General features: G+C 36.2%; 1 protein-coding gene across 1 annotated transcript in view; it reads right to left on the reverse strand.

Annotated features, from left to right (window-relative positions):
- Positions 1-14,377, reverse strand: part of map3k5 (mitogen-activated protein kinase kinase kinase 5) — an 87,336-nt gene that overhangs the window by 15,414 nt on the left and 57,545 nt on the right. The window contains exons 13-19 of the mRNA XM_015371751.1: positions 13,074-13,169; positions 10,304-10,385; positions 8,363-8,496; positions 5,917-6,044; positions 4,999-5,135; positions 3,997-4,102; positions 1,048-1,205 (exon numbers count right to left, since the gene is read on the reverse strand). Coding sequence (XP_015227237.1) covers positions 1,048-1,205; positions 3,997-4,102; positions 4,999-5,135; positions 5,917-6,044; positions 8,363-8,496; positions 10,304-10,385; positions 13,074-13,169 — 841 coding nt within the window. The remainder of the gene's footprint in view (positions 1-1,047; positions 1,206-3,996; positions 4,103-4,998; positions 5,136-5,916; positions 6,045-8,362; positions 8,497-10,303; positions 10,386-13,073; positions 13,170-14,377) is intronic.

The following is a 14,377-nucleotide window of genomic DNA, read 5'->3' on the forward strand; positions in this document are numbered from 1 at the left end:
AACACTGCAGATTGGCACTTGCGTGCATCTGGATACTGACCAGAAAGAGAGATCTGACCCAACATGATTCTCTTCCTGGTATCTCAGTGGATTTCTGGTCTTTCGCAGTGGTGTCAAACAAAGAAGCAGAGTGTTTGAGGTTTTGCTTTAAAAAAAACTATTTATATTTATTTAGATATATGTTAAAAAATGTCCTAGTAAAAATTATAAATAGAAAGTAGGAATAAGAGGTTTTATAAGAACAGACTAAGTAGGATAAATTAGGAAATTTTTTAAACATATATGTCAATAAATGTACATTTATTGTATTTATCTGTATGCGCCAGCTTGCATTTCTCTTTGTGGCAGAAACACCAAGATACAACAAAAATCCCTATTCTACGCTATTTTATTTGCATATGATTCCTTCTATTTGAATCCACATTCACAACATATCCAATCAAGAGCTCAAAAAGCAATGACATCATACCCTGTGCTTTCTAGCAAATTTTAGAAAAAGATAATATTACCTATATGTAGGATTTAACAAATAGAAATATTAACTGTAATTCCATCTGACATTAAAAGTTTAATCTAATTAAGTTGTGTCTTGTCATGAAGTGTAAGTTAATACCTGGTATCAACTGTATAATATTTTAATTCATGTTTTTATCTTAACTTTTACCGCTAGATTAACACTTTTCAGATTTGCTGTCTGATGGGCTCTTTTCAGCTTTACACACCGAGAGTCGGTCATAATCATCTGCCTTCCTCTCGGTTTATGTCAACCCTTCTCAGGTGGCGCAGTGTGTGATTTTCCTTGGACGTGAAACAATAGGAGCTTTTAGCCTGCTCTGACAGGCTGGAAACCTAGTATTTCAATTTTATTGTGGATGATTTATAAATCAGGACAGACAGGTTGAACTGGCTTCAGGAGCTGCTGCATTAAATCAAGTATAACAACATAAAGACGCTGATGCAATCTTGGCCAAATGCAACAAAGAAGAAAAGGGATTGCATGAACTAAGACACATAAAACTAGAGGGAACAGTGCTGCTAAGATCTCACCTTGAACATGGCAGCTTGTGGTTCACCAAGTTCATAGAATGGTGGTTTACCAGTTGCCATCTCTATGATGGTGCAGCCTAAGGACCAGATGTCCGCTGGTTTGCCGTATCCTCTGGGACCTTTGTCTATAATTTCAGGAGCCATGTACTGCAATGTGCCTAAAGAATAAAACAATACACAAAGGATAAAGTCTATCTCTGTTTTGTTGTTTTTGGCTCACATTGCAAAGCGCTATATGTAACAGGAAACTAAAGCTCACATGGGCCTAAACACACCAACCCCATTGTGAAACATGGTGATGGCAGCATCAACCTGATGATATCTGAGCAGAGATGATTGTAACTGGATGCGAAAAAAAAAAAAAAATCCCTTAACATTTAGCCAGAACTACACTAGCATGGTAAAGAAATAACAACTCTGTATCAGAAGCCTCCATTAAGTCAAGCACTTAATTCAATAAAACAAAATGCCTGTTACAGGACTTGACAATCAAGAATTACATTTGGAGATGTTACACCTCTAATTTGTAATAAGAACAACAAGAAAAACAACAAAAAATAAGCTATTTTGCAAAAAAAAAAATGGACAAAATGTGTATATTTTCTATAGAGAAAAGCTGGCAGACATATATCCTAGAAGGCTGGTAGTTGTATTCTAGTCTAACATCACACTTTTAACTTTTTTTGTAAAAAAATTTTAAGTAGCATGTAAATATTTCCTTCTGCTTTACTATTCTGAAATACATATTAGCAGAGATCAATAGATAGAGGATTTTGTAAGGTTGATGCCGATTATATTGCCATCAGTCTAATTGATTCCTGAAATATGTTGCTGATTTCTGGGGGGCGATTTTGGAAGTAGGTATTACTTATTTTATTCTTCATTTAGATTACAAATACGACACAATGATACACTAGATGTTACACTAGAATCAATTTTAACAAAAATTAAATCCATACTTACTAATTAAACGAAAAAAAATTACAATGGATAGCAAAATAAAGTAGGGGCAATGCATACACTTCACATGATCTTAAAGGAATAGTACACCCAAAACATGATTAGCCTTCATTTTCTACTCACCCCCATGCTGAACAACACTCTGGAGTACTTTTTTGATATCTCAAATGCATCTGGAGATCTGGGAGGCTTCTTGCTGTCTGCTGACATTCAAATAATGGAGATCTATGGCGCCCGAGGCAGAAAGGTCCATAAAAGTCCACAAAAAACGTGTCAATATTCCTCCATACTGCTCGTCCAATGTATTCCAAGTGTCCTGAGTGGGTAGCGTCCATAATTTACTCGAAACGAAGTCATTTAGAATGTTTTTAGAGCATAAACAGTAGTGTATAGGATTTCCTAAAAGCGCGTTCACGACTCTACGGAAACCGCGGCAGACCAAACCAGATGAAAGTGCGCATTCAGCTTGGCAAAGAACTCATGCTCTTCCTCAACACTGAAGTCCTCAGACATTTTTCTTTCGTTGTTTCTTTCTTTGCACAGGTAAACAGCACATTTCTTCTTCTACGCTTGCATTATCGGCAGAGCAGACGCTGAATGCGCACTTTCATCTGGTTTGGTCTGCCGCGGTTTCCGTAGAGTCGTGAACGCGCAGGCGCGTGCTTTCAGGAAATCCTATACACTACTGTTTATGCTCTAAAAACATTCTAAATGACTTCGTTTCGAGTAAATTATGGACGCTACCCACTCAGGACACTTGGAATACATTGGACGAGCAGTATGGAGGAATATTGACACGTTTTTTGTGGACTTTTATGGACCTTTCTGCCTCGGGCGCCATAGACCTCCATTATTTGAATGTCAGCAGACAGCAAGAAGCCTCCCAGATCTCCAGATGCATTTGAGATATCAAAAAAGTACTCCAGAGTGTTGTTCAGCATGGGGGTGAGTAGAAAATGAAGGCTAATCATGTTTTGGGTGTACTATTCCTTTAAGGCATGGCTGATGGAGGCACTAATAAATCCAAAAACCGATTCCCATAGCGGCTGATGTCCATAAAAGAAAAACAGTCATTAATATCTGCCTGAAATATTTTTGTGAAAGTTTAAAGAGATATAAGTACTTCTGCACAACTGACACACTGTATGTTCTTTTCTATTCTGTAAAAAAGCCCCAGACGGATAACCTTTAACTCATCAGTGTTCCCAAATGTACAAAAGAAAAACAGAGTACAAAGTGTTTCTGACTCTGTGAGAGGAGTCATCATCACGGCATGAAAGTGCTGATGTTAAAGCCCAAAATAACTTGCATTAGAGATAATTACAAGTGAACTCAAATGTAAAGTATTAACAATACCTTAAAGTCTCCATTTAGGCTACAGAGGGGTTAGGTTAGGGCCTTAAGTAACAGCTAAGAGTCTCAGTGTTGCTCTTTAATCCTGAATCTAAAGACAGACTCCCTCTTCTTAACTGAAAAGACTCCTTTGTTCTATAAATAACCTGCGAGGTGATTATTTGCTCTATTTAGAAGCCTGTGCATTCAGCTAAAAAAAGGAGCTGACGCATTTCTAGAAGGCGTGGGCTGCAACATCAAGGAGAAGCCCAGTTTACTAAAAGAGCCGCACCTTTCAGGGCGAGTCTGTCTGCTCCAGCCAGCAGTCAGATGGCCTAATTCATGAGGTCAAACTGAGCCACACTTGGCAGCTTTTGTGTTGACACAATCCTACTGGATCTGACCACAGGCTCTTGCCCAGTGTCTTCAAATAGAAACAGACAACTATTTTAAGGACATCCTTTGCTGTTCAATTAAGGCACACAGGATTAACTCTTTGAAAGAGGGACAGACAGGAGCTGTTTTTAAAAGGATATATGATGCTTGGTTATATTTATTGCAACAGATTAACACAGTTTTTCTATTTTGGGAGGCAGGGAGGAATCTCAGCTTGGGAGGATGCTTGTTTAAACAGGCAGAAGGGAAGTGGGTCAGTACCTGTGAATGTTTCAGTGCAGGGGTTGATTCCAGCCAACCTTTTGGATGTGCCAAAATCTGATATCTTCAGTACGCCACTGTAGGTGTTAATTAGGACATTATCCCCCTGAGAATAAAAGAAAAACATCAGTAAATAAAACAAGCTCATCTACAAAAAAAAAAAAGAATCCTTTTTTTTTTGGAGGGAAGACCACCCTGGTATTTTAACATTCTTCTACATTCTAATTTGTCAGAGTTCCACTTATTTTAAATGTTTAAATTATTGCTTTGATTAAAAAGTTTAGCAAATAGCTACTTTTTTTTTGGCCATTTTTATTTAAAGATCAACACACCGCTGCCTTCCCATTAATGTCTTTCCATTTTGAACAGCAGGCAAGAGAGGCAGGCTTCCGTGTCACAAGATATTAATATCCCAGGTTCAGAAGGGGTTATTGAATAAATAATAAATAAATAAGAAAGATCTTATAGTCGCCTTAAAAAGTTTAAAAAGCCACATATGCAGTATGACTCTTATAGGAACTGTTTGGGGCATTCTAATAAAAAAATAATGACTCATTAATGAGGGACTTTTTTTCTCTTTAAATACCAAGAGGAAAAATAAAGTTGAAATAAAACATTTTCTCATGCACTTTGTATTTTTTTCTCCTCAGCTTTATTCTCCTAAACCATTTCTTGAAGATATAACCTTTAACAACTTATACAGTTGCTCATTTTATCCCAAATACTTAACAAAGGTTAAAAGTAAGAAGCACATAAAGATTTTTGCTCCTTTTAAGACAACAGAAAATATTTCTTGCTACACCTGTTCATCTTTCTTGTTACACTTGTTACATTTCTTTACCAGCAGATTTAAAATATTTTGAAATAAATGATGGCTTAATATATTTATATGTTACATAATTTGAAAGTTGATGCTTAAAGAACAACAACTTTGCAGCTTATAATGCATTTAATATAACCTTAGTGGAGTTAGTGTAGAGTTAAGATTACAGTAATTTCTACCTTAATGTCTCTGTGAGCGATCTGGTTGTCATGCAGGTATTTGAGGCCCTCCAGGATCTGCCTGGTGTAGAAGCCGATGGTGGGCTCGTTGTTTTTTAAAGGGCCCCATTTGGACCTCAGCAATGCCGACAGGCTCCCTGGACACAAAACGACAAAACAGAACAAGGATAAATACTAATTTTTATAAGTCTGAACACTCTGAGTTCGCCGACTCAGCTGGTAGATTTTTTTTTAATCTTCTCCTAATTTGAACCATTGACACTATTTTCATTTTTAGTTCTTAAACTGAAGAGGAATAAAGTATTAGCATAAAGACCACTTGAACCCATCAATAAAAATGCATTAAAGAAATAACATTACTTCTAACAATTATATACAGTTGTGCAGATATACATACCCTTCCATTACAGACAGAAGGAAATCAGCTGCCAGTAAAAATACGTAGAAATTGACAAAACTAATAATAAACAATCAGAGAAATCAGGTGATTTCAGTTAGTTCAGGAAATGTTAGTCAGGTTTCTGCTTTATAATAATATTTTTAAACAAACAATCAAAATCAATATTTTTCTTTTATGGGCGGGTATATAAACTTTCAAGCACAACTACATATAAATAGTGTTTTTTCATATAATTTATAAGGTTAAGGAAAAAGTACTGAATTATTTCAGACATGTTGACAAGCCAGATTTTTTATCTGTGGTATGGGCATTGTCAGGAATCTGTATATATATATATATNATATATATATATATATATATATATATATATATATATATATATATATATATATATATATATATATATATATAAATACACACATTTCAAAGTGTCAATGTTTTGCTATTTTGCGATAATGGGTTTTCTGTGGGTTTGACATGTTTGGAATGAATCAATAAATCATAAAACACAGTCTCACCTCCAGGCACCTGCTCCATGAAGATCTTGATGAAGCCGTTCTCACTAATAGAGCCCAGGTACTGGACAATGTTCTTGTGCTTTAAGTGTTTGTGGAGAGCGATTTCCTCGTGGAGTGGCTGAGAGTACCTTTATAATTGAAAAAAAACAACATTTAATTTTCACTTCAAAAAATGCAGTTCAGTGCATTGTAGAGTTGATCATATTCGGTGTGTACAGTCAAGGCAGATGTTTGCATGTTTTGCAAACATCTGCCTTGCTAATGTGTGAACAAAGTGCACTGTACTAGTCTTGGTTCCCTGATTTTATGCAGCTTATTCTTTATTATGGGATGAAATTTTCTTATGGGGTTTAAGAAAAATATGAGGCTGATGTGCTGCAGCTGTGAAAACTTCCTAGGAGTTCGTCATATGGGTTTTTTCCAGAAAGAAACAATTGTTCTTTCATCCTCAGGTGAATAAATGTATCTGCTCCTAAAATTAAATAAAAATAAAACACTTCTTTGTTTGTGTCTTTTTACTTTTTTTTTTCATTCTGTTTGTTATTTGGGGTGCATTTTATTTGTATTCGAAGGTAAGTATTATCCTGCCGACTAGCAGGAACATGAAAACCGGAATGTCCCATCCCTACCAGGATGGCTGAGTGGTTGTTGAACTTAAGATCCAATGGACATATGTCTGTTTACATTTGAACCCCACTACTGATATTTATGTGGAGTGTTGGCCTAGTGGTCAGGGCATAGAGTTTGAAATCCTGAGGTTCTGAGTTTCGAGCCCCACTCCCACAGACTGCCACTCTGGTTCTCTGAGCAAGACCCTTATTTGAATTGAGAAAGCTTCCTGGAGAGGTGGCGAAACGTCTTCAACTCTTGAAAACCAAGTCCAGTGGATATTTTTTGAATTTTTACGGAAGACCCTTAACCCCACACTGCTCCCTGGGCGCCCCACTGCAGCTCACTGCTCCCAAAGGGGATGAGCTAAATGCAGAGGTAAAATTCTCCAATGTGAGATCAATAAAGTTTAATTATTATTACCCAAGTTCAAAATCAGAGGGTTTGAGGCATACCTGACCTCTGCATTGAGTGTTTTTGGCCATTTTGCAAATAAACGTGATATATTTATTTTTAGATACAATATTCTGCCCAACAATGTTGAACAAATATAAATATATTTGAAGTTTTCTTATTTGAAGGAAATTCCAAAGTCACATTTACAACTTTTTTATTTGGATCACTGACCTAATGTTAAAAAAAAAAAAGACAAACAAACAAAACATTACTAAACAGAGTTCAATAAATAACTTAATAACTTTGAGCTGAATAAAACTATAAAATCTATAAAATAGATTCAAACTGTCATTGAAAAATTGAAAAAAACAAATAGAATATATTTAAGTAACGTAGTCTAATGAAGTTAATAAAATACAAATTATACTTTCCTACTGACTTGTTAAAGTTTTGATCCCTTTACAATAATGAAAACAACATTTTGAGGCAGAAAGTTAAGGAAATAAAAATAATTTAAAGTCTGTTGCACTAAATATGAATAATTTTCCTAAAACAAATCTAAATTGAAAAGTCAAAGAAAGACAAGCAGGAAAGAAGGTTTTCTCTAAAGTTGTTTATTGCTTTGCCTGAAAGGTATCTGGTTTTGGGCTTGATATGAAAATTAGCTCTAGCAGCCTTCTATTCTGCACAGCAAGTACATTTTGCAGCCATGTCATACCAGTGGATATTCTTTTTAAGGTGAAAAAAGGAGAAAAAGAATCTAAAGACATCCAAAACCCAGCTAACCCAGTCTGAGAGTGACTCCTGGTATCTGAGCAGAACAAAAAGATCCCTGTAGGTTGAAGAAATGCCTGCCAGCTATTTCTCCTAACACTCAGTCCCCTGCATGAATCACTCCCACTATCTGTCTTGAGATTTCTGCCCTCCTATAAATTATTCACACAGAATTCTCCTCATTCTCTACAGTCGAGCGGCCTGCTGACTTTCTGATGTGATTAGTGGAACAAAGTGTGGCACCAGAATCGTCTCGTCTGGAAGACGAGTCTCGCGGTCTGGGATGAGTGGGTGGAGACAAGCATTTACAGTGGAGACAGTGACGGGAATAAAAGGCAGTGGGGTTGTGGATGTTTTGCTTTCCTGTCTCTTAAGTCAGCCAGAAAGCAGCAGTGACAGCGCTAATATGTGTCCTGCACTCTCAGTTTCTTAAAGGCGCACAACAGAAATGCTGACCGAGATCAGCCATCAACAGTTGAGTAACTTGTTGACATCCAGGATGTCGTAAATTATAAGTATCCCATCTAAATTTTTGCAATAGAGTTCAGGTTATACATTTTATTTCTGGATAAATGACAAATCAACACATGCTGTTTGTAAAGAGATGAGATCAACAGCAATAAAAGTAAAAGAAACTACAAAAAAAACCAACAAAAAAACATCTGACCTGCTATCTCTCTCTGGTATTTCCTTGATGGCTATTCGGACCTGGTTGCTGAGATCTCTGCCCGCATAAACAACCCCAAATGTGCCCTTTCCCAGGATCACCCTCTCTCCGTGTTCGTCATACTCATAGTCGTACTGCAAAACCAAACAGAAAGAGACCAAGAGATTTAAAAGGGATGGAAAATACAGTGCAAAACTGTGAAGAAAAGATTTTTACACACTTTGTAAATAATACATTTTCGTCACTAACTGACATTAAATCAAACATTTCTGTTTTAGATCTGTTGACATTTCCTAAATCATCTGATAAATGCTTTTAAATAACTCGCTGGTGGTCTGTTAAACACAGGGACAGGCTCCTAATCCTGTTGTTTAATCTAAGTAGTTTCAGCCACCCAGAGACGGATCCATATCTGAAGGAGTTTTGATCTGAGTGTCAATTTAATCACAGGTCAACTGGAAACATATGTTTGCGCTTCATGCTCCCTCATTCTTCTCAATTCATTAAATATTGTTCCACAAAAGAGCAATGGCATATCTGTAGAAACTTTCTAAATCCTCATACAAACTATATTCATTTATTTATTGTTGTAAATAATGTGCAGCTAAATAAATTTTTCTATGGCAACAAAAAAAATCTACATTATCTGGTTTGGACTTGGTAAAAAACACATAAACGGCCCTCTGCAACATATAAAATCTACATTATTATTCTAATGCTTTAGAGCTCCCTGCAGGGTCTGAGTCAGCTGATCGTCAGGCTGTCCTCCTGTTTCCTTGGTGTACATACATGAAAAGTACTCATCCTAAATGCTTCCAAACTTAAACGGTACCCTAATTCCACTGTGGCGTCACTCAGGGCTCTCATCTAGGCTCCTTGTTTGTTCTTCCTTATGCTGACTTTGGGATTAATCTAGATTAAGTTCAATAACCCTTTTATTGCTATTCTATATACTGAACTGAACTTGATCTTATTTTTGGTTGGGTGTGGTTTGCAGGTGAACTATAACTTGTATTAATGGGAAATCTGGAAAGCTTAATGGATTCTGATGTTAAACTCGTTGAAATCGTACAGCTTTTATTTGTTAAAGTTTATAATTATGGTTAAATAAAAAAAAAAAACGTATTGTATACACCCAAGAAATCCTAAATAAAAGCTTTTAAGTTTAAACTTAGAAGTTTCTTATAAGTTTGTGCTTGAAGCACTTAAAAAATCTGTTGATTTTGTTTCCAGCCCCACCGCATCAAAACATACATACAGAAACCAATTTGTGAGAAACCTATTAGAAATGCAATCTGTGCCACGCCGAGTCGAAGAGGTTACTGCAGTTTGTTGTTTTCTCTTTGTGTAATGAGCTTCTCTTTTCCATCGCCTTGGCTCAGAATACAGGTGAGAGTTAGCAGCAGGTGATAAAACCCCACAAACAGCAGGAGCAGAAATCCAGGCCTCATAGCAGCAGGTCCCTGCTCATTACTAACTGTTTGCATCTGTGCCTCAGCTCAGACGTTATGATGTAAACCAACAGGATTCTAATTTGAACATCTGATGAACAAAATTTTTTTTAACTTCGTTAAAGAGACGCGTCAGGCGTCTGTGAAGATGAATCTTTTTCCTTGTGAAATAGAGTGACTTTTATGCTTTTTTGAACAATATCACACTTCCTGTGACATTTAAAAAAACAGACAAACGGTACTTCTGAAGCAAAACAGGATGTAGCAAAACAAGGATGTTTTACCACATTTCTACCGTCTTAACGGTGTGGAAACTAAGAAGGTTTGCGGTTTTCAAGTAAAGAGATAAAATTTAAACAAACACATAAAATAGGCGGATTACATCCGGTCGTTGGGGTTTACAACATCAGACTACAATGAAGAAGTTTAAATCTCAAAAGTAAAAAAAAAAATAAAGGTAATAAAGAAGTAATGAAGTTATTATTTTCACCTCTAAGGCGTCAGTGTCACAGTCTCCTTCTTCAGGGTACTTCCAGGCTTCTTCTGTTATACTGTTGACCAGTTCACAAAACCTACAAAAGACAAGTCAGGTCAGCCAGGAGTACATATAAATCAACTCATATCTTTTTGAAAGGTTTTTGATTATTGTTCCTCTCAAGGCTGCAACAATCCCCGTTTCTTGTGCACTTTTTTTAAAACCACATATTTTCCTTCCACTTAACTTTACCTGATTGAATACAGCATTCTTTAGAAATTACCTTTCTTACCGTCAAGTCAACATATATATCTTTACATTTCTGTATGAAAGCTTTTTTATGGTCTTATAAAATTATCTCACTGTCTAAGAAAGAAGAAGCTTTAAAGCAATCAACATGAAGCAGACCTGAGTCCCTTTTGGCAGCAGAAGAGGGAGCACAAAACGTATGGTCATAATTTAAGTCTATCAGTGTTTGTTCACTTCAATAATAAATGCAACCTGATGTTAGGATCTCCATGCAAATTGTTTTATGGTTAAATGGGAATTACCTAAAAAGTCTATATAAGATGAGTACCCTTGTGTCTATACATAAAGACATAGGTTGTTTATTTGGAACATTAAAAAAGCTCCTTTGCAGAACAGGTTAGACAAATACTGAAAATCATATTTCTGACTAAAGGGTGTTATACTGCTGCTGAATTTATCCTGGAGGGGTTACAGTTTGTTTACTTGTACACTTCCCACAGCATGCGTACAATGACCTTTACCGGTCGTACTGCACACAAGCTGTGAGTTAACACATTGAATCATCATGCTGTCATGCATGGCATGCCAGCAGGTGTTCAGTGGCACATTTTTTTTTATTATATGTGCATAAATGCCAGCAATACTGTTAATGTGACCAAACACACACTTTGCTTCTGATGCTATGCTTCTGTCTTCCTCCTACTTTCTATTCCCCCTCTTTTTACCTGTTTTTCTTGCTGTCACTCCTGAAAAAAGACAAAAAAAAAACAGGAGCAGCATAATAGCAGCAGCAGGCATGACTCACTTACTCTCACACTCCAGATAATGGCACAGGAAGCCTCAGATGTGAGAGTCACAAGTCGAACGCACTGCTTCAAAGCGCAGCTGGCAGGGAACATGACGGTGTGGAAATTAAAGAAGGTGAGCTCGTGTTGATGAGATAGAGACATATTTCCCACCAGACTATTGAGCTGACAGGATTGAATAGATCCATCCTAAAAAATAAATTCCTACCTAAACTGCAGATAATGTCCAGAGAATCAAGTTGACTGTTTACATGGACTACGGTAAAAATCAAGAAATTAGGAGACGAACTGATGCAGAACCTTTATAAAAATCAATGGATTAAAATGATGCAATGTGGGAATCTCAACGATTGGCTGGAAAGTTGCAGAACAACATGCAGGCGAACATATTGCTTATTTGTGATCAGATTGTATCACAGCGAGTAGAGCGTTAAAGAGGTAGCTTGGAGCCTTAATGAGCAATTTCATTCAAATGATCTTTATTCTATATGAACAATAAATAAAAAAGGTGCTAAATGTTTGTTTTGTTTTAATCCAATTCCAACAACCACGTCCCGATGAAACATGACATCTATATCTGTTTAACCGCGTCATGTGATCTGGTCTGTTGCTCCAGAAAGCCGTTAAACCAACATCCATTCTAATGTACCATGTCAACAGTTATGTTGAAGAAGCAGGACAAGAGCGTTATTATTTTGAAGTTTTTTCAACAAAACCTTGCTGACAATATTATTGCTGACAATATTAGTGATGCATGTTAGCATTAGGTTAGCACTTAGGAAAACTGTTCTGCATGAAAAGATCATCAGCAGGAATGAGTCATATGCATGAAAGCATTGTCGAAAGAGCCAGACATGAAGATTGCAGCTTTATCTGTTGACAAAACATCTGCTATGAGAGATTATTAGAGTTAAAGACACAGCCATGATACTAAGATCTACAGTGCATTACTGATAGATGTAGTGTGGTTTGACTGGTCTGTACAGCTGACACATCGGGTATAGGTCACGACTAATAAGGGTTGTTGGAGCTTAATTTACTGATTAAGCTCTAACTCCAAAACATATCTCTAAGGGTTTTTAGACATTGGACTTTCTTTCATTTTGATATTTTAATGGGAACTAATCTTCTAAAATAACAAAAACACAAAAGCCTGACGGTAATTAAAAGCTATAATCGTTTTTGCTTATTCAGTCCTTGAAAAAGAAACATTTTGATTCTATTGAATTCTAAGAGGTGTGAAAGCATTTGAGCTTTCTGAGGTGATATAAGCCCGTTACTGATCCGAAGAGAAAAAAACAGCTGAGTTTTTTATTTACATTTAACAGCATTTAAACATGTTAAACAAAGCAGCAACACTAGAAAAAGGCCTTCAATTTTAAAAAGATTAACTTCAGCAAATTCTTAAATCAAACCTTTACATTTTCTATTTTCTATGCTGAGTGTTGAATAATCATGTAAAAAGAAAACCGCCTGCATCGATCATTCAATGTATAGAGCTGCTTTATATGATTTCATTTGTTGTTATTATTCAATATAACTAACAACATTACCGTATTTCAAAAATTAGGGAAAAAATAATAATGGAATAGCACAGCACTGTTATGCAGCTTCAATCATGTTCAGTAAAGGTTATTGTATTTGTTGAGTAATAAAAATAAGCTGCATTAACCCAAGTAATGACAATGAGCTTATTTAATGCAGCTGAGAAGAGGAACAGGCAGACATACCTTTTACAGTGCATCTCTGTGCAGAAATAGATCTGGAAATCCTCTGCATTGTGCAGGACGTAGAGAAAGGCACTACGTTCATCAAACTTGGAGATACTGGAGAGGAACAAATCACAATTAAAGAGAAATCTAAGTATAAGTGCAGACATGACTCAAATCAAACAATATAGCCATCAAATATTTGGTTCTCATTTATATTGAATTAATCCTCATTATTGTCATGCAAAATGTGCATGTCTGATAAATCTTTTAACCCAAGCGTATTGAAAATACACTGCGTAGTTATGAGCTGCAGGACAATGCTTGTTTTTGAGCAATCATTTCTGCACAAAGAACAGTAAATAGAAACTTTTATCCCTAGAGTGCTTGTTCATTTCTGAGTATGCCAAGGCTGGATCTGCTGAGCCACATAAACCGAGTGTCTGTATGTTGGGTTGTATCGTAGCTTGTAGAGCTGTTATTGTGTCCTGCTGCTGTCTGCAGGCAGAGTAGGCACGAAGAATGAGTCGTTCCCTAGCAACATGTGAGCACAGCCCTCCACTTCTTGCTGATCTGAAACTGAACTCCTTTGAGGACCGTGGAAAAATGGGGGCAGAGCAAGCCATTATAAAACGGTCTATGCTGATTGGAACACTCTGATGGGTCTGCAGCGATCCTGGATTTAAAAAAAAAAACAATGAAAACCTGAAAGCTTAAATATTTAGTAGAGTTCATGCTTCCAATGTCATCATATATAAAGAATCTGCAGCTTCAATCTGAGTTAATAAAAAAAAACTGGCAGGAAGCAATGCATTTATTTAAAATATTTGTTTAGTCATGCATGCATTCCGGAAAAAACTTTTTTATAAATAATCTTTCAATAAATACATTCTATTTAAAATCAATACTTGTGCATTTGGATTTAATGAGAATTTGTTATGTGCAAAATTGTAAGAGGAAATTGCATAATAGATAAAAAACATGCTGGAACTGATTTGAGAAATCTTCCCACAAAACAGGGAACGGGTTAATTTTTGTAAACCCAACCAAAGCAGCTCAGCGTTTTGGGGAGAAAACTTTCTTGCAAAACTTTGAAGAGGTGCAAGGACTCTCAAGGGACCACTGATTGATGGGTAAATCCATGGAAAAAAACATTTCCAAATCAGGTTTCTTAATGTCAATAATGTTAGTAATTCAAGGCATGCTGCTCTTTTTATTCACAGCTAAATATAGAACAATATAACATAGACCTAACAAATAAATGAAAATGAATATATATCTATATATATATATATATATATCTATCTATATCTATATATCTATAT

Source organism: Cyprinodon variegatus, unplaced genomic scaffold (assembly GCF_000732505.1).
Source record: "Cyprinodon variegatus isolate N-32 unplaced genomic scaffold, C_variegatus-1.0 Scaffold64, whole genome shotgun sequence".
Lineage (NCBI taxonomy): Eukaryota > Metazoa > Chordata > Actinopteri > Cyprinodontiformes > Cyprinodontidae > Cyprinodon > Cyprinodon variegatus.